The sequence below is a fragment of the Marmota monax genome, unplaced genomic scaffold (assembly GCF_021218885.2).
Source record: "Marmota monax isolate L192 unplaced genomic scaffold, Marmota_monax_Labrador192_F-V1.1 WCK01_AAM20220418_F8-fsc00135, whole genome shotgun sequence".
Taxonomy (NCBI): Eukaryota; Metazoa; Chordata; class Mammalia; order Rodentia; family Sciuridae; genus Marmota; species Marmota monax.
In genome coordinates this window covers 2203413-2228176 of record NW_026694339.1, presented here as the reverse complement: position 1 = coordinate 2228176, position 24764 = coordinate 2203413, and the positions used below count along the sequence as shown (strand labels likewise).

The following is a 24764-nucleotide window of genomic DNA, read 5'->3' as shown; positions in this document are numbered from 1 at the left end:
ATATCACACAGGCAGTAACAGAATGTCACATGGGGACTGTGCCCACTGGCATCTGGCCCCCAAGTGCCCTAAGGGAGAGGATGTCCTCATGACTAGGGCTCTGCCCTTTGGTTCCAAAGCCCCCCCACACACACACATGGTCATTCTACTCAGCCACAGCTGACTTTCCATATTCTGTTCACAAAAGCTCAGACATTCAGGTCTTAATGGGATTCTTCTCCCAACATGCTAAAGATGGCGTGGGTGATGACATACAGGAAGATCCCATGTCTCGACCCAGAGGCAGATCAATTTTGTTAGTTATGTGGGGCAAAGGGGGAGGGCGGTTTACAGGGAACACCACATTCAAAGAAAAGTTCATAAAGAAGTTCAAATAAGAGAAAAAAAATTTTAAAAGTATAGATTTCTGCCCTGCATCACCTGATTCCTAGCCCCTCGGGGCCCTTGGAACACAGGTGAAAAAAACCACTGCCCTAGAAGTTGAATTGTACAAACTCTATAATTATTATAAGGTCTGAGACAGTCACTCTAGGCTAATTGCTCCCAAACTTATTGGTCTTCTAAATTATATAGGGAGTTTTCTGGGTTGTGTTGTTGTTTTGTTTTTAATCAGATTCCAGTCTCCATTTGGGGAATTCAGATTCTCTGGGTCTGAATGAGCCATGATCTTAAGGAAAAAAAAAATTCTCTTTCTGCAATTCTACCTTTTCTTTGCATCTTCTAACAATTAAATAAGATCTCAGAGGCCAATATTACCCTAACAAGGAGGCCTCTTGCCCTACTTTTATTCAAGTCCGGAAGTAGAGGTAATCTACCCACCTACCCACCTATAACGGAACTGGGCTGCTTTGGGGATGGATGGATGGATTGATTGACTGATTGACTGATTGATTGATTGATGGCCAAGGCTTTACCTCTGTGCATGTCACTGATCCAGCAAGAGATTCTCGCTTCTCTGTTTTGGTGGGTTCAGCTTTCCACCAAGTGTCTTGACATCTCCTGATGACCAATTGATGGTGACAACTAGCTAATTAATTTGGATGTTAGCCTCAGGAATCTCAGTGTGCCAACTGCAGATGGGTAAGCGCAGAAGGCCAAGCTGCTCCCAACGGACACCCATCAGACACAATGGACAGCGATGGGCTCCGCCTCTCAGACTTTTGGAATCTGACCACATAACAGAATCTTTAATCTCCCCCTTGGCATCATTTCTCCTGGAAAAGACACAAGGGCTCAAAACCTCTCCTCCTGTCTAAAAGAAGAAGTCTGGCGGCTGCGCTATGGCATGAGCAAGAGCTGAAACAAAACAAAACAAAAAAAATAGAAAAGAGGGAAAAAAAAGAAAGAAAGAAAAGGAAAAGGAAAAGAGCAAAAACTTCCAAGACGAAAATAGGTGACAAGCATGATATTTTAAACTGTTGTCCATGGCTGTCCTAGTCACTGGCCAGCCATGCCACAGGGTTGCTCCCTGAATTACAGAAAGGCACACAAAATGGGCTTCATTCTAGGAAGAGGGCAGGCTGCTGTCCTCAAGGTGTCCTTCAAAGACATTTTATTACAGGATTCATAAAGCAGACAGACGCTTGGTAAGGAGCTACTCCAGTCCTACCCCAGCCCTCCTCCACAGCAGAACCTCGGTTTTGTTCTTAGGTCATCTTCCCCAGGGAAGCCAGGTGCTCAAGAAAGGTGGGTTGTTCTTGAATCCAAGCTGGTGGATCTCGATTCGTCCTAGTCAACTTCCTTTCCAGCAGTTGGTTTAAGGAATGTGTGTCACCCAGTACTGGACCAGGAGGCAAGCAAAAGGTCTTCCAGGAAACGGTCATTACCTACACAAAGAGACGTGCTGGAGGGAAGGGCCCTCTTTTTCCACCAAACATTGTCATATCATCACGCTCTACCTGGAACTTTGGGGTAGACACTCTCCAACCTTTGGGACAAGATTAATACACACAAATAGGAGGAAGGAATACTGAAAGAACCCCAGTTCCTAACATTATTCCTGATTCTGAAAAATGCTTTACTACCAGATTTTTATATACATGTATACACATACATATATATATTTACATCTTCATATATATATGAGAATAAATCCTTTGTTGCTTGAGCCATTTCATTTGTTGGAGCCAAAAGGCTCCTAACTGATTCAACGCACTAATTTACACTGCCACAAGCTCAATTCATGTTTCAAACAACCCAATCTCTTTGTCTATCTTCTATTCTTCATTATAAAATCGTGATAAGAGATCCTGAGTTGATTTTGCCCACCCCAAGAATACTCAGAGTCCTTGTGAACAAAATGAGGATAGCGATTATGAGGTTTGGAACCAACGTGTATGACACCTTCTGACAGGCACTGTATACAGTAAAGAACTGTATATATTAACTAACTGAATGTCTACAACCCTATAAGGTAAAAATTATCATCCCCTTTTACAGACAAAGTAAGTGAAGTCCAAGAGGTCAGGATGAAAAGAGAGTGGCCTGACTGAGGATAATCAGAGTTTGCAGATTGTATTGCGAAACTCAGAGGACCACAGGATGAAAAGCAAGAAGGTGGCAGTGAACTGGCTGTACCCAGGTCATCAAAGCTGCAATTGTTAATAACAACTCATCAATAGAGAATCCAATTCAATAGAACTGAACTAGGTTCCAGGAATCTAAGATTGAGAGAAGCATGAAGTTCAGGAAATAGAAACTGAGAGCTAGAGAAAACTGAGCTACCCAAGATTTGAGGAATATAATAGGATAAACTGAATTGCCTAGTTTCTTCTGATCTATTAATTCCTGTCTAAACAGGAATTCGAAACGCTTCAAAAGTTAACTTCCATCTGAGTGGCTATATGACCTTAAATCTTTATGGATTTAGGATCACAAACCAAAGTTCAATTTGCCTCCTCCTATAAGGATATGAAAAGACATATTTTCTTGTCTTCCTGACAGTTTTATTGATACATAAGCCCCAACTTGCTTCACAGACGTTTGGAGACCTCCTGTAACAGACACAGGACAATCTACAAGGTGAAGAAAACTTGAAAAAAATCCCACCAAGCCAAGGTCACAGTTATTTCAAGAACCTTCTAATAAAGAAACTGGAAAGTCTGGATGTGACCCGAAAGAGTTAAAACAGGCATACGATTTCACTATGACAATTTTCTGTCCACCACAGTCAGAGAGCATGAATAGGACCAAAGATGAATGACATCAAACCAGGAATAGTAAACACAGGGCATATGAATAACCACACCCCCTTCCACAGCCTGGCAACGTTGCTTATCAATCATGTTTCCCACCGAGTCTGGATGTGCATGAGGTTTCTTCTTTACAAAGTGCATCAGAGAGCCACTTTCAATTGATCAGAGTTGGCAAATGTGACCACCTCTCTCTACCATACGTGCATTGAAACCCTCTCAGAACACAAATAAAAATTAAGATATTTCCCTACTATAAGAAAAACAAAATAGTGTGTGTTCATTTTCCAAACACTCTTCTGGTGTATCCAAGGCTCATTATTATTATTTCAGGAGCTCTTCAAGTCTTGAATGTTTAAAAAGGGCACTTGGATAAATGCTGAATTTCATTTAATTTTTTTCCTATTAGTTTGGCCAAAGGGTTTAGCATTTCCCTAATATGAATATTAAATGAGAAGAGCCCAAGAAGCACTGGAACCAAAACAGTTAATTAGCAAGTCACCAAGGCTGGTAGTAAGAAGCAGGAGGCACGGCTTAGGAAGCTGCCCATTTTTCTTGTAATAAAGAAAATAAAGACAGTAATTCTAAGAACATTTATTAACCCCCCAGTATGGGTAATTGCCATCAGATGTGGGTCTGTCAGTCTTGCATTAACATAAGCTACCGAGTTTTGGTTTTCAATGGCACAGTAATGCCCATGATACTGTAGATAAGTGCTAACGCTGGAATTTTGAGAACCAAGCCCTGTGTCCAGCAAATGCTTTTAAAAGAATTTCACTCTCAGTGGCTGCTTGCTCAGAAGAAATTCATTTTACGTTTTAAAAAAGGGGGGTGGGTGGGTGGGGAGAAAACAACGAGGCATTCAATTGAGCAAGCATTTTCTTAACTCATTTTAAGATAATCTCTTACATTTCCCAACAATTTCTCCAAGGGGTGGAAATATGTGAAGAGACTTTGTATGGTTTGGCTGTGTGCTCCATTCTATATTGGTGTACGATATAAAATAATGGAATGATGATAAAAAAGAAAAAAAAAGAGAGAGAAAGGCTTTATAATAGTCAGGACACACCGACCAATTTTAAATTGAATTACACAGCCTGCTAATCTTTATGATGGGATAAAATTTCTTTCAACATTATGCATTATACTAAAATTTGCTGTGCTTTCCCCTCCCACTTCTTGAGCTGTTGCCACCCCTCCTCACCCCCACACACGCACCTCCCCAGTGAGAAAGCTTGTCTTCAACCCCAAAAGCATTGTTCCTGCTGACTGGGACGGCAGGGCACCGCTCTATGCAAGATTTCATTTTTATGGCTATTGTTAGTTGGTGTGTATCTTATATTTTACACCAGGGCATACAAAAACAGTATTATGAACACTGGGCCTATTTTCCTAATACCACAAGCACAAATTTCCTAAAAAGATAGATTCAAACATACACACATGGTAGAAGGAATTTTTAAAAACCGGCAGTACTAAGGAGCTTTGTTCACTTTTAAAGGTGGATGTAAACAACACTGTGCACTGTATATTTGATGAAGCAGCTATGCCAGAAATTCCAAATTTTCCAAGTCTAGAAGTAGTAGTAACCCCGCAGGAGTACGGCTGTCTTGTTTTGTGTGCTTCATTCCTGGGCCCTGGAGCAGGATATTAATGAGAAGGGAAAGGCCTTGATCTGTGAGCATGGACAGTCCCAGACTTCAATCCCCTTTCCCCCTCAACAGCCCCAATAAAAAGGAATCAGAAAGGATGGCAAAACCACCCTTGACAAGTTTCTTGATCCTTCCCCCTCTTGTTACCTGATGGGGAATTTCCACACCTGCCTTGGTAAAACCATGAATGAACTATTACTAAAAGCTACCACAGCTTCTCAAGATGTAAGCTCCTCCCTGATGCCTTCCACTGTGGAATCTCACCCTGTGGTGCATTTTGGCTTCTTTATAATAAAAAAGAGGCACATGGCCCTGTATACTGACCATGAACAACAAATCCACGCTCATCATTACAAAACTGAATCTAGATTTAAACAAACAAACAAACAAAAAATCCAACCATTTCCCAGGCAAGCAAATAGATCATACATTAAGGGTAAAAACTTGTCTGAGAATTTCTCAAAGAGAGTACCGCAATTAGGAGTTACAGAACAGTACAAGAACCACACACGTTTCTGTTCAAGTTCTTTCTGATATTCTCCACACTGCTTTACTGAGTGTTCAGTCTCTCTGAGGCACACACACTCTGCTGCCTGAAGTGTACAGACTAATAACTCAGAGGCTGTCCCTAGCAGGTTGCCCCAGAGCCGTCTGTGATGATCCCTAACCTGTTCGTGCCACTGTACTTTTTAGCATGAACGTCTAATACAATCACGTAGTCCTTAAAAACCTCGAAAGATTCTGTACTCAGATTGTCCCAAAAGGATCTTAAACATTCCTACTCACCAATACGCAAGCCAAAATGGAAACGTGATAAATAGGATAACTTTCAAACAAAGGTGAGAAAATCCATGTGGGATTTAGACCAGAAAGGCAGTGCTGATCTCTAATCAGGGTGTCCATGCTCAAACGAAAGGCCTGGGCGCTACCCAGGAAGGCAGGCCAAAGCTAAACCTCTGGAGGCTTCAAGGTAAAACCATTAAGCCAGGTGGCTACTATTTATATGCTTTACTGCTTTTGTTGACACTTTTGATTAATTAAGCAGTTTTCGGTCCTTGGGGAAGTAGGCTTTAACTCGAGTAGGTGCTGCTTATTCACTCCCATGAATATAGAAGTCAGGCCTTTACACCAACACCCACCCTCTGACTTTTCAAAGAACAAAACCTCCTCCAGGAGCTAAAGCTATAGATGCAGGACAAAAGTCATACATGTAGCTTCGTTTTCTACCTGTTTCTATAGGGGAATGATTACACAGAAATCACAGTACTAAATGAACAAGTTTAAGGCCTCACCTTTTTAAATCATATATCAGAAACTTTTAGGCTTCGGGGTTACTTTCCAAGTTATGGATTTATCCCATGAAGACTATACCATGAAAATATTAAAATAGCAACTTGGTTTCCCAAGTCCACAACGATTCATAAATTATAGCTAACTAATCGAGCATTGCTATTGGTACTATTCTTATTATTGGTAAAACTACCACCACCCTAGCCACCACTAAAACAATTATTATATGATCTCGGTTGGTTATAGATTTCAAATTGAAGGAACCAAAGGAAATAATTCCACAGGGCTTGGTGGGCTCTGATTCTTAAATAATTGAGTAGTATAATTTATTTAGAGTAAGAAAGTCAAGAATCAGGACACTGTTGTTCTTGACATTTTACAGAGGAATCAAAAACCAGAGGCTGTATATTTTGCTGTCCTCAGAGCCAAGTATAGTCTGCTCAAAATAAAAAGAAATTTTACCTACTGACCTTATTTCCAAACAAAGGAGAAATGGATAAAGCAGAGGACAAGCGAGAAGGGAGACAGCACAATTTAATTGTACAACTTTACCCAGAAATCAGGAGGAAAAAAAATAAGTGCTGTTCCCTTCCTACTTGTGAATATTGAGCAGAATGTTTTTAAAATAGTGGGAAATAAAGAGTTTGCTTCAATTTATGAAATTGTCCACAAAACTTAACAACATCTAAATCTAGTAGATCAATAATGCATGTGATAGTTAGCTGCTTAATTATTCATTTTGGATGTACCAAATGCAATTTTAAAATAAATTCCAGATGTGGAAAAAAAAACTAGGAAATGCAGGCAATGTAACTAAAATTAACAGTCATTTTTTTTTCCTCCTCTGACGTACTTCTTTTCTGGAACATTAAAAAAAAAAAAAACTCCTCTAATTTCCAAAATTAGAAGGGACATTTTGATTAAGGAACATAATAATTTCTTTTATAATTATATATTTTATAGGTTGTTACAAATACTAAAATCAAATGACCTAAATGGCCCATGTTTCCAAATACTGCATGTGAAAATGACATATAATACAATATCAAAAGGTTACAAGGTGACAGAAACAAATACTAGCATAAGAACATTAACCAAAGATAAGTAATTAAAAGTGAAAAAAAAAGAATGCTTATTTGGGGACACATCCAAAAAGACTGAAGGCTGTAGTGTATGGTTGTGAAGTTGTTGACTATACAAGAGGAGCAGCCAGTGGGGTGAGTAAATCTGCCTGCCATTCACCAAGTATGTACCCTCCGCCGGCAGAGAATACCTCGTCACACTTTGTACCTAAGCATCTCATGGATAAGCAGCTGCCCTGACCAGGAGTAATGTACTGGGAAAATACTAATGTATTTAAAATGAAAATGCAAAATTATCCCCACTCCCTTCCCCCAAGTAATAAAACAGAAAGAAAAGAAAGGGAAAAAAAAGAGGAATGAACAAAAGCAGAGGAATGTAATTATGTGTTCTGAACTGAATTTTCTATTTTGGCTAAACTATGAATGCCTATAAATCGTCTTTGCAGAAACTATTTGGTTCCAAACTTTGGAAGGTACCTTCAGATTTCCACAGGGACTCACTCAGCCAGGCCAGAAACACACACAGTACCTGAGCATCCAAGTTTCCAGTACCACAGACATGTTACCACAGCATTTAGGATCTTGTTCTTTAGCACACACTGGTCTGCAGTCCAAAAACCTTTCATCAAATAAACTGTACTTATTTGACATGGTGTTACTAATTTCACTAAGTTTTAAAATGAATTAAGATACCAGGCCATATCTTTGGGATCCCCAAAAATGTATTAGGTAACTCTCTAGCGTAAATGGATTCTTCATCTTTGACAATACAATATAAGAATTAGAAACAAAACAAATGCATAACATCAGTCCCCTCCACCAGCCCCTAGTTCCTGGGATCCTAGTGTGCCACCCTTCCCATCTGCCAAGGAAGAGCTCTGGACTGGGAGCACAGATACTGCACTTAGAGCCACGTGGCCCCAGGTGTGGTCAGCCCTCTAAGGACTGCAGGATCCAGAGCTACAGATCAAGATCTACTTCCTTGTATATTTGCTGGGAAGAGGAGGAGGCTAAATGAAATAACAAGTGCATTTAAAAAACACCCACCTAGCACAATACCTTGGCATTTAATATATAGTGATTCTTATAACTATTTATTCAGAAATATAAGTTAAAAAATTATTTAGGGGCTGGGGCTGGGGCTCAGTGGTAGAGTGCTTGCCTGGCATGTGTGTGACACTGGGTTTGATCCTCAGCACCACATAAAAGCAAAATAAAGGTATTGTGTCCAACTACAACTAAAACAATACATATAAAAAATTATTTAGGGCTGGGGTTGTGGCTCAGCGGTTGAGCACATGTGAGGCCCTGGGTTCATTCCTCTGCACCATATAAAAAATAAATAAATAAAGGTTAAAAAATCTTTAGAAATATAAGTAAAAATACTAATTACCTAGGACCAAGAGTTCATTATGACCCCTCCCTCCTTAAGGTAGGAAAGGGAAGCTATTTTGATTTAGTTGGATTTGGATTTTTGAAACTCATTGCAATGTATGATGCTGGATTGGATTCTAGGATAGGACAGAGAAAAAAAATTCGTAGATAGCAAATTTGCTAATGGCATTATTAGCAAAATGAGTGGCAAAATTTAAAGATGATCTGTAGAAAATATAATTGTATTGATTCATAGTTCTTGGTTTTGATAATTGTGGTGAGTTAATATAAACGAGTCTCTGTGTTCTTAGGGAAGATACATTGAAGTATTTAGGGTAAATGTGTGCAACTTACTCTCAAATGCTTCCGAAAAAAATAGAAAATGGTAAAGAAAATGTTACAAAACATTAACAACTGGAGAATAACCTGTGCCAAGGGCATACAGAAGTTCAATGTATTATTCTTGCAACTTTCCTGAAACCTGAAATTATTTCAAAATAAGAAATAGAAAAATGCTAATTAAAAACGCATGAATCCACCAGGGTGGGAGAAGGGCGGTCTCCACATTCATGATGGGCCTAATGTGGGGCCCTTCTGCCCCAGCACCTGGGACTCCTCTCAACTTTCACTCCCCAGGCTGGTGGCCTGGCCTGTGTGCAGAAATGGCCATATTGAATTTCAGAGACAGTGCTGTAATTATGTCCTCTTCCCTTTCATCTTTCTTGCCGGACTCCAAGTGAGAATGTGCAGGGTGAGCTAATGATTTGCCACATCTCTCTGATGGCTACTATATTATTTGCATCATAATATTTTCATTTCTTTCCCCTGCATATAATGCCATGTTGACAGCAAGGTCAGTTAAGTTACTATAAGGGATTTTTAATGAAAACAATTATAAATTTAAAATAACTGTGTTTAAAGCATTTAACAGTCACTAGGGTCAAGTGATTATAGCAGTTACAAGCCCCATGGGACATGTTCACACCAAAACAAAGTGAATAAATTACCTCAGCTGGCGCATGTAATCACTAAGTGACCACAGGGGTCAGGCAGAGTGGAACCCTGAAGACGTTCACGCAAAACCAATAATGAAAATTTATCAGTCAAAGGTGGGGAGGGGGGGAAACATCAAGAATTAGTGAGTCGAGTGATAGACTGGAAGCAGGACTGACTCTTCATGCAGCTTGAAAGGCCAGGGAAATGTCATTCAAAAACCCAAGGGACAGCTGGAATTAAGATTCCTGGAAACAACATGCAGGCAGGCTGGGGGAGGTGGGGAATTAAAATGGAAGCGATCTATGCAGTATTAGCCAAGTTCAAAGCTAAGTCAAAGGGTGTAAGGATGCCCGTTCTCATCCAGAAACCTACAGCAGGGCCTGGAAATGCACTTGGATTTCGCCAGTGCGGGCAATGATGAGAAGGGATGTTAACAATAAGCTGACAACCGTGAAATTTTACATGGCGTTTGACATCTTCCAAGGATGTTCCTTAAACTTCATGCTCCCAATTCTGATAACTTCCCCTTGTTACAGAAGTGGCTGAAGCTCTTGGAAGCAACAGACTTTGCTCAGGGAAGCACACAAGGAAGCGAGGAAAACCAAACATTTACTGGCGAGTTATTGCATTCTAAAGCGTCTGCTGAGAGTATGATTTCAGGCGAGATCCAGGAGGAATGTGTGCCAGTGGTCTGGACATAGGATGGAGGGAAAGAAGGGATAAGGACCAACAGGAAAGATCAGGGCCAGCTCCATAACAGCGGTGGCTTTTGAACAGGGTTTTAAAGAATGAACAAGAGTTCTCAGGAAAAAAAAAGGAAACAAGATTTGAGGCAGGCAACGAGACCAACATGATGAAATATCCATTACTCTGCAAAATTTTCGAGTGCTTACTATGTGTGCATAAGGCATGGTGCTTGCGACCCCAGTAACAATAAGGAGTTAGAGAGACACCATCTCTCTTACTTCTTATGCTTATGTGCTTGCTTTCATCCATCCAATCACTCAAGACACATTTTGTGAGCAGCTCCTATGTCCCAGGTGCTCTTAGTTATGGAGGACACAGTGATGGACAAGACACATCCAGACCATCACAGAGTGGCACTTAGTGGAGAAAGACTGACCGTAAATAAGAATACCCAGAAATAGGCAAATAAAACCTCACCAAGGAAGAGGTGTTTAAGTAGACTGAGGAAAATGGTGAAGTACAAAGGTTCAAAGTGGGAACAAACTTGGACCAGAAAGTTTCTGTAGTCAAGGAGAGGCAGCAAGGGAGAAAATGGTGAGACACAAGCCTAAAGAGCAAAGGAGAAGCCAGAGAGATTGGTGGGAAGTGAAGCTGGACGGGCAAACTGGACCAGCTGGATCAACTCTTGAAAAACACTGAGTGTCACAACAGCGCCTTGACGCTGTCGGTTAGCAGTTTCCAAAATGCATTCCACAAAATATCAGTCTGACGGGAGGTCCCATGTGAAAAAGTTCCCCTGCCTCCAAGTCAGTAAAAATAGTGATAACATCATCAAGCTATCAAATGAGTTAAGGAATGGAATGGGTCTGGCAACTGTGGTTGCTTCGTGTTAAGTTATTATTATTAGAGGATTCCAGGAAAGATGAGTGGCAGGTTGGACCCAGCCTCTTCAAAGGCAGGAGAGAGGCCTAGAAGATCCTCAGGAGGTAAACCCAACAAAACACAGCCTCAGATAGAGAATGCAGTCTCTGGGTCAGTTATAATGTAAATCAGAGGGGAATTTAGGAGGATGAGTAGTATCTGGAAGTAATACTAACACAGTTTGAGGTATCTATACATCTTTGCCATCTATGTCAAAGTATCTAATCGCCAGTTCAATGCAAGTATCAGAGAAAAAGAGAGAGAGAGATTAAAATAAAAATTAGCATTCTCCACCATATACAAAACCTCAGAGGGAATAATTTTGCAGGTGTTGATATGCAGAATTAGCTCAGGATGAGAAATGGCATCACTCAGAAGACAGAGTCCCTCCCTGGTCCAAGGCCCTCCACTAACAAATGAGTGCAAAGTTGAGTGAGATGGTTAAGTCCTCTGAGATCCACTTGCCTCATTTATAAGATGGGGAGATGATTCTAGTGATGAAGATCTGGACGCTAAATGCAATGACATCTTGTTCCCTTCTGCATTCTCAGCACCTACCATAGCAGGGCCTGGCCTTAGAGGACAAGTGGAATATAGGCAAATAACTTGAAGATGATGTCTCTTCATGTTCTTGATATAAGGATCCTTCTCTAGTGCTTAGGATGGCACATTGGGGGCATTCAGCTTTCCCTCATGGACTAAAGGGTTTGAAAAAAGTTACAGTGACATAATTTAATATAGTAAAATGGGGGAAAAAGGAAAGAAAAAGTGCTCTTTTTTTTTTTTTTTAAAGAAAGTGTTTACCTGACCTTTTCTGTTAAGCTGCTGAAGTAATGATTATATGTGTCTTGCCCCCATCTGTTTCTCTTTACAATATGGGAAGATTTCAAAAAAAGGAGGCAGCTTTAGAATTGAAGGCTGGAGCAGTGGAGTCAACAGCCAGTGACTTTAGATGCCTCTCATCTCCTGTGTTGGTTCCCAATGTGACCCCAGGCTGACGTTCCACCTTTCTAGATCTCCATCCATCCGTCAGTAAGACAGGGCTAATACTGTCTGCCCATATCCACTTCCCTGGACCATTATAAGCATTAATGATCTCATATACTCAAAGGTACTTTAAGTCCTTTGGAAAAAAGATGTCATATAAATTAGAGGCATCATAATTAATGTAATTTGAGGAAATAGCTGCCCATCAAACCAAAGATTAGGTTCACGTGGATCACAAAAGACCTAGTCATCATGTTCTCAGGTCACCAACAATTCCTTCTAATGGAACAAAATCCAATCTTACATATTTGTGCATATTCAACTACTCTGTATTTAGGTTCATTTTTTCCCCAAGTATTTTAACTTAATTCCATGCCAAAATTGAACTCTACTTTAAAGTTAGCTTTGTCCTTATTGACAAGATGTACTTATATATGAATTAGAATATGGAGGAATTTACATCAGGAGAAAAGATTCGTCATGAAAAGAAGGGCAAGCAGGTAATGATGAATAAACCATTATTTGGAGCAAATGAATAATCTTATCTAATTACAGATAAGTAAATGGGTGCATGGTATTCACATGATAGAATATATAGGTTCCTATTGAAATTCTAGAATTATACACTAAGAAGGAGGAGGAATGGGAAGAGCAGGAGGAGTTGAAGTGGAGAGGAAAAACTCTAAATTAATTGTTTGAAACAGAAAAGAAAAAAAACTTAAATTCTAAACCTAGAATGGAACTTGGGAAAATCAAAGTATGAAAATGGAAAAGTACAGCACATCAGGTATTGTTTTGTGAGCAAACTAAAGATGAAGAAACTCTCTGGGTATTAAACATTCAAAAACAGGAATCAGGGAATTCTGGGCTCTGGGGAACTCTCTGGCATAGTCTCTTCTATAAATTGTGGGAAAACTCATCTCATTTGCCCTTCTTAATGCCTCCTACCTTTACCTTTTTATTAGACATGATACTGAGCGATCCTAAAGTTCCAGTGATGCTGCCCCTGCTCATATCATTTTTTTTTTTTTTTTTTTTTTTTTTTTAAAGAGGGAGGGAGGGAGAGAGAGAGAGAGAGAGAGAGAGAGAATTTTTAATATTTATTTTTTAGTTCTCGGCGGACACAACATCTTTGTTTGTATGTGGTGCTGAGGATCGAACCCGGGCCGCACGCATGCCAGGCGAGCGCGCTACCGCTTGAGCCACATCCCCAGCCCCTCATATCATTTTTAAAACTACTCTTTGGAACGTGCTAGGCACCCCACTAGTGGCTGTTGTCACTGCATCACATCATCATCGTCGTTGTTGTTTTAATGGCATATCCTAACTTTCCCAGTTCACCAGCTTGAGTTCCTAATAATTTTGATTAAAAAAAAAATCCAGAAGCCTTAAACATGCAGACCATGCCTGGTAAACATTGTGAAAAAGTCTTAAACATGAACTGAAAACTGTCTTTGATATCCCATCTGAAGACAGAAGCTGGGGGGCAGGGACGGCCCAGGAGGGGGAGTGGTGACCTGGAGGGCAGAGGGAGTGGACAGAATGTAGAGGGGAGACAAGGGGAGATGACAGAAGACTGAGAAGAGGCATGGGGAAGGGACAGACTCAGCCCCCTCATGGCTGGTTCAGAGGCTAATCAGAGTCTAAGAGAAAGGGCTTATATGTCTGTTCCAAGGTCCTTAGAAAGGGGACAGTGTCAGATTTCTGGTGGTCAGGCAGGACCACAGTGCTGATGCTTTGCTCTATAAATTCACAGTGGCACAAGAAACTACAAAGGCACCTTCCCCAAAGTTCTTTCTTCCCTGTGTCCCTTGGTCTTCTCTGTCCTGAGGTGAGAGAAACCCAGCAACAGAGCAGGAAGCAGGAGTGAGGCCAGCTCTGACATCACGCCAGATTCCGACTCCTGACCATTTGCCACCTGCACGCATCAGGTGTCCTTTGTCCTATTTAACCTCTCAACAGTCCTTGAAAATCAGACAAGCTAAGCACTAATGCTTCTTTTTACATAAGCTGAAGATGAGAATGAACAACGCTGAAACCAGGATTTTAACACAGCCAGACTAAATCCAGCACTCACACTCTTAACCTGATATTGTACGGCCCTTGTACACATCAATATATATGTGCACATATACCACACCACAGTATGCACATCAGCTGTTAAATGTAGTTATTATGTGAATTGGAAATCTCATTTATTTGCCTGTGTTATTATTTACTGTTTTTTTTTTACAATGATCATGTGAGTTTTCACAAGCAGCAAAAAAAAAAAAAAAAGTCTGTGGTCATTTTTTTAAAGCTTTTAAAGATTTGCTGACAATAAAGATGTTCAAAGACACGTGACACAAACCCTCAACTACTACAAGAACATTAAGGAGAAATTACAATCTTTACAGAGGGAAACCTGATAACATATAATAAAAATGTCTTTTTAAAAAATACATATCATTTGAAGCAAAATTTTATTTCTAGGAAGATAGCCTATAAATATATTTAAAGATGTTTGCAAAGAGAGAGAAAGAGTGTTCATCACACCAGTACATACCATAGTAAAAGATGGTGACATCTCAGGTGTCCAGTAATAGAGATGAAACTAAATAAATTAGAGTACATCCATACGACAGAATCCTACACCAACGCAAAGCATGATGGACCAATTTTTTAAAGTTAGTTACAAGATAATATGCACTGATCCATTCTTTTTTAAAAATAGCCATTAAACTAGAGCCCCCCAAAATTGAATATTTCCTGCTACTGAGTATATTCAAAATAGAAATAAAAGTAAAAATGTTTCTCAAAGATTGTACACCAAATAGCAATTGTTTTAGAAACAGAATTACAAAGGAATGTGTATTTTCTACTTTGCACATTTCATATATTTATATTTTTATAATATATGCAATAAAAGTATTAATAAATTATCAATTATTAATAAATAAATTATAAATAATAAAAGTATCCTTTGGGGGAAAAGTATTTTAGCCATATTTATTAAAATGGAAAATTGTTTGTGATATATTGTTTTGATGAAAAGCAGACTATGAAATGGTATTACTATTTTTGGTAAAAGATATTTGTGAGCATGTGTATAGGGGCATGCATGCATCTACAGAAAACATTTAATAAGGACTCATACTAAAATGAGTGATTATATCTGTCCATGGATCATTTGGTTTTCTTCTTTTCACTTACTGCTATTTTCTAAGTTACCAGGAATGAGCATATAAAATACAGGTATATTATAAGAATAAAACAAACAGCTCAGCCAGAGAAGGCTATTTCTTAAAGGCCAGTTCTGAAACTCTGGGCCAGTAGCAGGACCACTGAAAGGAACACAGTCTTCAGAAAGGGGTAAATCGATTTGTATATCTAAAATCTGAAATGCTGGTTGCAGTCACACTCTATTATAACCATGCCTAATACAATGCTCCTAACAAATATATATAACCTTCTTCTTGAGATTTTCCTTGGAAACATTTCCATTCTCCTCTTTTGGCCTGGGGAAACTGAAGATATGAGCTTTTAAAAGACAATCCAGACCAAAGAAAGCCATAATTAAAAGTTCATGGCACTGGTGCTATGTTAAAAGGGATTCCTGACTGAGTAGACTGTTATGTATAAACTTTCAACTGAATGAAGACCACCCAAGAACCCTGTCTTTCTAATTATCATATAAAAAACAAACAGCAGCAACAACAAACTCTTCTTAAGTATTTCTGCACAGTATATAGGAATCATTAACAACAGCCAACTAGATGTTATAAATTCTTTGAGGATAAAAGGAATGGGAAGGGAAGGGCTTGTATATACAGTACTGTGTAATTTTAAAGTTTAGGCCAAAACTGCAAGCAGGAAAAGAGTCTTGCACCTTTATGTTCATTGGTTCACTCAGTGATTCAGTAAATATTTGTGTACACCGACTATGTTCCAGGTCCTATACTTAGAACCCGGGTTATGAAGGGCACCCATTAGGTCCACAGGGCTGTCTGGGAGGGAGAAAGACAAGTGTGATTACATAACAAGGGGGACAATGTCTAACCAACATGTTCAAGGAAGTGACTGACTATGACAAAGAATCTGTCACAGAGGATGAGAGAGTTCTGGAGGAGAAGGCCACCCCAGGAAACAGGAACAGGATTTGCAAAGGCAAGGATGTGGAAAAGGACACACTGCATTTGGGGAATGGGAAGAAATGGGATGTGGGTGTAATTGAAAGCTGGAAATAAGAAGTGGATATGCAATCAGAGGATAAGACCTCCTAAAGCCCCCTTGTGCAACATCCCACAGCCTATGTGGGATAATCAGGAAGAAGGCTGACAAAGGTATTCTGAAAATGAGAGGACAGTGGAGATGAAGTCAAGTGAACAGTAAAGAATACCAAAGAGGCACAAAGTGAACACGGTAAAATGCTTACAAAATGCGCCTTTAGGCAAAGTGAGAGGAGAAGCCACTGATGTTCAGAGTTTAAAAAAAAAAAAAAGCAATAAAAATAATCACACTTTAAAAGGCAGGCACTTTACAGATAACAAGTGTACATTTAAGTCAAGCCTATGATCAGGAGAAATTTTTGCCAAGATTAAAAAATAAAAAGAAAGAAAGAAACTGCTATAATGGTTGGGTGGCCAGGCCTCATTCAGCTCACCCAAGACTATCTGTGACGTACCCACAGCCAGCTGTGTTAGTTAGGCACAGTAGTGCATGCCTGTAATCCCAGAGGCTCAGGAAGCTGAAGCAGGAGGATCGCAGGCTCAAAGCCAGACTCAGCAACTTAGTGTGGCCGTAAGCAACCTAGTGAGACCCTGTCTCAAAATTCAAAAAAAAAAAAAAATAAGTAAAACGTGCTGGTAGATGTGGCCCTTGGGTTCAATCCCTGGTTAAAAAAAAAAAAAAAAAAGAAAGAAAGAAAGAGCATAGTTGAGCTAAAATACTATAATGGGACTATGGGATATAGCATTTAACTCTCATTCTTAAAAGAATTTTTGGGAAAACATTTGTGGATGTCTATTTTCCACATTTCTGCAGTCCCTGGCCATAAGAAGCCACCTACCTCTCTCTCTGACCCTGAACTGTTTCCCTTAAAGACAGCAGCAGAGAGAGGCAGATTGTTTGTGAGGATGAACTATTGGGATATCCATCCTCATCAGCTACACTGGGGTTTGAGGTCTGTCTGATGAACCCAAAATCAGACCCTGAGGTCACCTCCTTGTGGTATCACCTTAAGAAAGTTAAGTTCACCAGGGCTGTTTCCTTGTGAGTAAAAAGGAATCCCATAATAGCAACTTCCTAAGTTATTAAGATTGCATGAAATGATGCATGTGACAGGGGAGGGGACCCTACCACCCACAGACAATGTGTGTTAGTGTTCCCCTTCCCTGCCCCATTCAAATTCCAGTCTCAACTTGATCATTCATCAACAGTGACCCAGGGCAATTCATTCAATCCCTCTGGCCTCAGTTTCCACTGCTATTAAACTAGGAAGCAGAATTCAAGGACCCCAAGGCCTCTTCCAGTTGTAATCTTCCATCCAGTTAGAGTCACTGTCTAGGAGGGAAGTGTGTTTCCAGCCTCTAATTTTAGACATTTTGGTGCTCCCTCTTACAACCCTAAGTCCCTCTTGAAATCCCCAGGGTCAGCCCCTTTTAGCTTCTGCCCATCAGGGTCTACGATGCTGGCTTTATTGTTACCATTTGTACTATTGGTTGAAAGTTGTCACAGATCAAGAACTGTTTTAAGAATGGTGCAATCTTTAGCACAGAGTATATCCTCACAACAACATGGGGTACATTATTACTTACAATGCCCATTTTACAGATTAGAACATCAAAGCTCAGGAGTTCAAACAACTTACCAAAGGTAATAAATTCAAGGCTGGACCTTCCCAACTGCTCATAACCCCAACACGCTATTCTACTTTCCCGTCCTTTGTCTGTAGCTGGCTTGAGTTCTATCTTCTTACGGTCCTGAACTGTGTGTGCTAGTTTATATCATAAAGTACCTTACATTAATAATTTTACATGTTATACCTGCCAGGTATGACAGGGAGCTCATGGCAGGATTCTCAGGTCTTACAGCTGGAAGGTCAAGAAAGCATCAAGATGGGCAGGACCTAAATACATCTTTCAAACCTATGCACTATTAGCACATTACCAAATAGCTATGCAACTTCTGCATGAAGCTTCCAGGAGCTACATCAGTTCTTTTAATTCAAACTCAGTCAGAATATCACAGAATAATAAAAGAAGAGGACTCACATTTTAGAGTTAAGAGCTCAGGGTTTACTGCCTGAGTGACCCTGGATAGAATCCTTAGCTTCTCTGCACTTCTTATCTATTAAATGACCTTGGGTAAGTTAACCTTGCAGAACTCGGGCTCCTCATCCATAAAATGGGACTGACATTAGCAACTTAGAGGAATGTTATAGGTGAAGAAGGAGTGCCTGGCCTGTAATAGAAACATATTTATCCAGTGGGAAAGTAGGGGAGCTTGGGTTATGACCAGGTTGTTTTCAATGATCAGAGTCATCTAGATGATAGAAAGATGGAAATCAATCAGAAGTGTAAGTGCCTGCCTGATCTGTGAGACCTCTGCTGCTGAGAGCTGAATGCACCACCGTGGTAAGGCCCTAGGATGATCTGACCTGACTCTGCTCTGCCAGGATACCTGGCAGCTCTCGTTGGCAGCACCCCTTCCTAGGGAGAGGTTCCTGATTGGGCCAAGTGGCAGAGTGTAATCACACACCATTTCTCACCCTCTGAGCACCATGAGGTTGCCCTGGTAACAGTGAGCTATTCTCAGCCTTCTCGATGGGATCCCAACTTCTCTACCCATATCCCATGGGCTCCCTTTGGTTTCTCATTCTGCACCCCATGCTGAAGTCTCTTCTCCCTGCTTTACAAGATCAGAGGAGAAGTAAGAAAAGGAGGAACTGACTGTGCAGCTGGCCTTTAGCATTTTATTTCCTTATCATTTTATTTCCTTAGTTACGGCACATTTCCATTTATGGAGTACTTTTGCCTTATAAAATCTCCCAGTGTTTACTTCTAATCTACTAAATAATTCCTCTGACCTCTTCTTGTTTTTATCCTTTAAATATCTGTTGATGGTTCACTCACCGCATTCTCCATTCAGTTATTAATGGCCCACAAAAACTCACTAGCAGCAATCATTTACTGATTAATCTGCACAACAATCCAGAAAGACAGGTAGTATTAATCCTTAGTTCTGCAGAGGGAAACCAAGGGGAAAAGAGGTGCATTCAGTTGCCCAAGGTCAGTGTCTAAACAAGATTATAACCAGGATCTGAACTGTCTCTTGTCTCCTGTTTCTGTGAACACTCCACAATGCAGCTCCCTTCCTCCAGAAAAAGAACTGTCCACTAGGCTCCTTAGTATCTGTGTTGAGATTCAGATGTCACAGAATAGCTTAAAATGCCCAAAATTCACCCCCCAAATAATTTTAACTATGAAGAGTTCACAAAGTTGGCTAAAACAATGAGGTCATTGTCCTTGAAAGCAAATTTAACAGAGGCAAAAAAAAAAAAGTGAAAAGATAGAAATTAGAGACCCAAACCTGCTATAATGGTATTGAGAAAGTCACTTAACTTCTCTAAATTTCTGCCCCACCTAGAAAAGGAGGTGATTATGCCAGATGGTATTTAAAATGTTTTAAATAAGACTGACCATAAAAGAGCACAAAATATAAAAGCCCCCAACATCCAGCACTGCTAAGATCCTGGTAAAACCGTTACATTCGTTTAACTGCAGGAAAACAGCCGCGGTGCTGTTGGAAAGCAAAATGCCATAAGCAGCAAGAACCACAGGAATTTCACATTCTTTGACCTAGAAATTTAAGTCAGACATAATGTTTTATCCTAAGAAATAAGTCAATGGAAGCAAAAAGACATACGCATGAAAATGCACACTTCAATGCCAGTTACCGGAGGAAAACACTGATATCAAAGTAAATGTTCATTTTTGTAGAAAAGTCATACAAAGTTAAGAAACAGCAAACAAGATGAACGTCACACTGCTACTAAAAAGGATAAATAAGAAAATTACATAAAACCATTTAAAATCTTACCAACACTATTAAATGAAAATAGCCAAAAGTAAGGTGTATGTATTCTGACTCAACTGCTTATAAGTTGGATTGATCTGTAATATCACATGAAAAACCAAAATCGTTATGTTATTAATTAGGCTTGTTTATTTTTTTAAATATTTTTAACCATGTTTAAAGAATATTATTTCTCTTTAACACATACATTTTATCATTTAACCAATCATTTAAAAATTTCTCAAACCTTACTTTAGTTTGATGGGAAACATTTTAGTATTTTTGCCTGAATCTCCTTAATACTTTTTTGCCTAACATATTATTTATGACATTAATCTTCCAGAGCAATTTCTGCTCTTCATGTTATAATTCCTTAGTGTCTTTAGAGTTTCTAAGCTCTCAGAATGCTATACTTCTTTCCTTCTTTCTCCCACCTAAGACAATTCTTATAAATATTCCCCCCCCCCTTTTTTTTTTCTCTTTTTAATGGATCAGGGATTGGACCCAGGCTCTGATGCATGCTAAGCACATGCTCTATCACTGAGCAACACCCCAGCTCCAGATCCATCTTCTAATAAAGATATGAATAATCCCCAGACTGCTTTGCAATACTACTTGCAAACTACCTGACTTGGAACCCAATAATTTTTCAGAACCCACAACCCGTGGGTGCCTTTCCATAGTTCCAGGGCAGTTTCGTATTTTAGATTTGGTGAGTTTTACAGCAGGATGTGATTTTTTTCAGGGATCATAGGCACCTTCTAGAACACTTAGAAAAGCTGCTCCTAAACAGCACTGTGCTAGAGCAACTTCACTTCATATAAGGACTGTTACATCCTCTTCCATTTCTTAGAAATGTTCTCTTGCTACTAGGTCATTTGTACATCTTTGATCCTAATATCTGGGAAAGATTGCAGAGCCAGTGAATTAAAAATATGATTCTAGGTCTCATGTGTGCCAACGCATACCCTCATTAAAGCAGAATGAGTGAGAGGAGATCGGTTTCAAAGCTTCCCATCCCTCTGCCCCAGAGCCGCCGAGGCCAGGCACTGAAAGGATGCACAGTAAAATTAAATATCTAAAAATTCATCTTTAATTAACAGAATTGGATTAAAGCTAGACATCACCGCATATCATACGAGAAATGGCTGAGCTGGCTTCCAAGTGCTCTAATTCAATTAGGACGCAGTGAGTGACACTCGGACGGGAAAGGTTAATTGGGGCCGCCAGAACGCAATCATTCCTTACCTAACCAGTCATTAAACTTCTTAACCTCTGAGGGCAGTCCCAGCTCGGTGAAATCGCCTGTGTGGAGAAGGATGTCCCCATAAGGCATCTGGATACCATCTGTTCTGGAGTGTGTGTCTGAGATGCAGACAAACCGCGTGTGGCCCGCTGGTTTTGGAGTGTCATATGGGATGGGGTCGACCCTAAAGTAGACATAACAGATCCCATAACAGTTAAACATATTAGAACCCTGGCAATTGTCATCGCACATACATATCGACTGTTACGTGAACACACCCAAACCAACCAGTGCAGAGGCAAAAGGACCCACAGTAACAGGGGACATTTGGGAGCATGAAGGAGATACAGCATCCCTCATCCACAACCCCACTGGACAAATTCAAAAAAGTCTTACTTACCTGGTAGGAAAATTAAAAGGGAAGAATATCTTACCCGGAGAATCAGAAATAACCCAGGAAATTGATAGAGTGATTAATAGTGAAGTTTGGGGATATTGAACCCCCAACTGAGGAAGCAAAATTATGCTATTTCTCTCTCATCATGCTTCAATTGATCCCACTACTCATTAGGAGATGGATAACTAATTTATTCCTTCTTAAACATGCATAACTTAAGCAATGAACTAATTTACAGAGAGCCGTCTGCACAGGCTCTGCCAACTGAGATGCGGAGAGACACCACTTACATTTAATTTCCTTTCCACAACCATTCAACACCTGTATTCTTTCTGTTTTTTGCTAAGAGATTCACAAAGCAAATTGTGGAGAGGGAAACTGATGCCAAATAACAAGGCTTAAAAAAAACCAAAAACTGGATGTTAAAAGAACTTTGTCAAGCTCATCTTTATACCATGAATTATCTGCTGTCCCAGTTACACCTCAGGTTACAAGGAATACTCAGGCGCCTTGGGCGAAAGATTCTATTTCCTACAAAGTACGTCTTTTAATGGGTATGTATATGTCTACATATACATTAATATATGTATGGTTTTAGAGACCTAAGCACTGTGAAATTACACCAGGGCATAAGAATCAAAAGGCAAAGTGATCAACCCGAAGCCAAGAAAATGAAACAGAACATTCTCATTTAATTGAGTGTAACAAAGTGTACTAAATAAACTTGGTAAAGAAATGCAAATGTGACTCTTGGAGCATACAGTTTTAATTATTTAAGAGGTTGGTAGCGGAGTTAAGGATGTTTTCACTATATTAACTCTCCACTGACAGCTTCCTTTAATTTCTCTGTAGGAATGTCTGCTTACTTTTGGATTATGGGCGAAAAGCAGCAGTTATAAATGCAAAGAGAAGGTCACAAGAGAAGCAAATATGCAATGCGTAGATTAGAGAGTAAAACGTTAAGTAAGGAACAATATTTCATATCACAGCCCCGCCCCAGATAGTTAGCGTGCAGCACAAAACACACTGAAAGCTCTAGATTCCAATACATATTGCCTGACAGGCTTTTTTGTTGTTGTTGTTCTGTACTAGGGATAAAACCCAGGGCCTCACACACGCTAGGCTAGCACTCTGCTACTGAGCCATACCCCATCCCTTTTCATTTTATTTGGAGATGGGTCTTGCTAAGGTGCCCAAGCTGCCCTTGAACTTGTAATCCTCCTGCCTCAGCCTCCTTCATAGCGAGGATTACCGAGATGCACCAGCATACCTGGCCTCTTTTTTTTTTTAAAGAAATAATCGGTTTTAAGAATGGCACTTTCAGTGAATAAATAAAGACACTGGTACAAAGCCCAGGCAGTCTCGAATTTTTCCAATAGTTGATCTTTTAATTTGTTTTATTTTTGTAAGAGAAGAAGGAATTAAAGAAGAAGGAAAGGACATGGAAAAGAAGGGAGGGAGGAAGAAAATGTGAAGGGTTACTGGAGTGGGTCTAATCAGGATTTTAACGTCTACAAAAAATTAATCCTTTTTTTCTGTAAAGGCTATAAATTAATATGTTGTTACCACAGAGAAAGTTCACTAACCCTCGGAGACCTTGCTAGTAACCCAAAGGCCTTCCCAATTACATTCGATGCTGTTTTTATACACAGCAATGTTTGGTGTCTTTCTCTGTCACGGAGACTAGATTACACTCCATTTCAGTGGTTCCAGTCTCACCAACAATCATCACCTGACTTGTAAAAGTACTTTCTCCAGAGAATAAATGACTTTTCGCTGCCACAACTGACTGTCACCCTCAAAAAATAATAGGTAATGTCCCAGTACCAAAAGTTAAGATGCTCACTGGAATGGAATTGTCAATCCACAATATTTGAAAGGACATTTAATAATCAACCACCAGACCACCAAATGTAAATACATTCAATATGATGTGTGCGTACATGTGTATCATTATTTTCCAGTTTTCCTCCTAATGGTAATCCATAGACACAATGCCCAATTCTCCCCTTCTGCAATTGGGCTGAACTACGGGCATAGCTACTGCATCAAAGTCCGTGTGAGTCTATCCCAATTTATAGGGACAACACTGTCATCATTTTGAGTTTATTAAATAAAAGGTGGCAGAGATGAAATCTTAGTTTTGATTTTCATTTCTCTAATTGCTAGAGATGTTAAACATTTTTTCATATATTTGTTGATTGTATTTCTTCTGTGAAGTGTCCATTCAGTTCCTTAGCCAATTTATTGACTGGGTTATTTGTTTTTTTTTTTTTTTAATGTACTTATATGACTATACCAACAATGTGATTCTACAAAGAATGAGAAATTATACTCCTTTTATGGATAATGTGTCAAAGTGCATTCTACTGTCACGTAAAACTAATTAGGATAACCACCCCCCAAAGTGGCAGATACGGAAACCCCTCATGTGAACAGGCCCTTACTCTATGCCTCTACCCACATTAGAGCAGCCAGCCATTCCATGGTATAGGACTCATTTGCCACCTTGGCTCCATACTGAGCAGTAAACTTTCTGAGACTCTGGGGAACACCAGTCAGTTATTTAATCACTTCAACCTCCTTCCCCACCTTCCCACCTCCTCCAGAGAAACATTTAAACATCCAGCTGAATTAACAGTTAAATAAAGTCCAGACAACATAAAAGTAGGGGGCAGGTAAAAGGAAGTAAGTGATTCTTCTCAGCTTTGAGCTGGAATGACATGAAGAGTCCAGGGCAAGCTTTGGCTGCCCCATCCACACCACCAACATGATGTCATCAAAGAAAAGTTATATGCTGGAAAATGTACAGAGGATTGATAGGGAACTGGGGGGAGTGGGGAACATAAACATGCAAACCCAAATATAGACAGAAGCCCTGAACCT

The 24764-nt window shown here is 39.8% G+C and overlaps 1 protein-coding gene across 4 annotated transcripts in view; it reads right to left on the bottom strand.

The window, feature by feature from the left end:
• Mpped2 (metallophosphoesterase domain containing 2) overlaps window positions 1–24764 on the bottom strand; it is a 169941-nt gene that overhangs the window by 100802 nt on the left and 44375 nt on the right. For all 4 annotated transcript variants that reach the window (XM_046467524.2, XM_046467526.2, XM_046467525.2 and 1 more), the window contains exon 3: window positions 21484–21665. In XM_046467524.2, the coding sequence (XP_046323480.1) occupies window positions 21484–21665 (182 nt within the window). The remainder of the gene's footprint in view (window positions 1–21483; window positions 21666–24764) is intronic.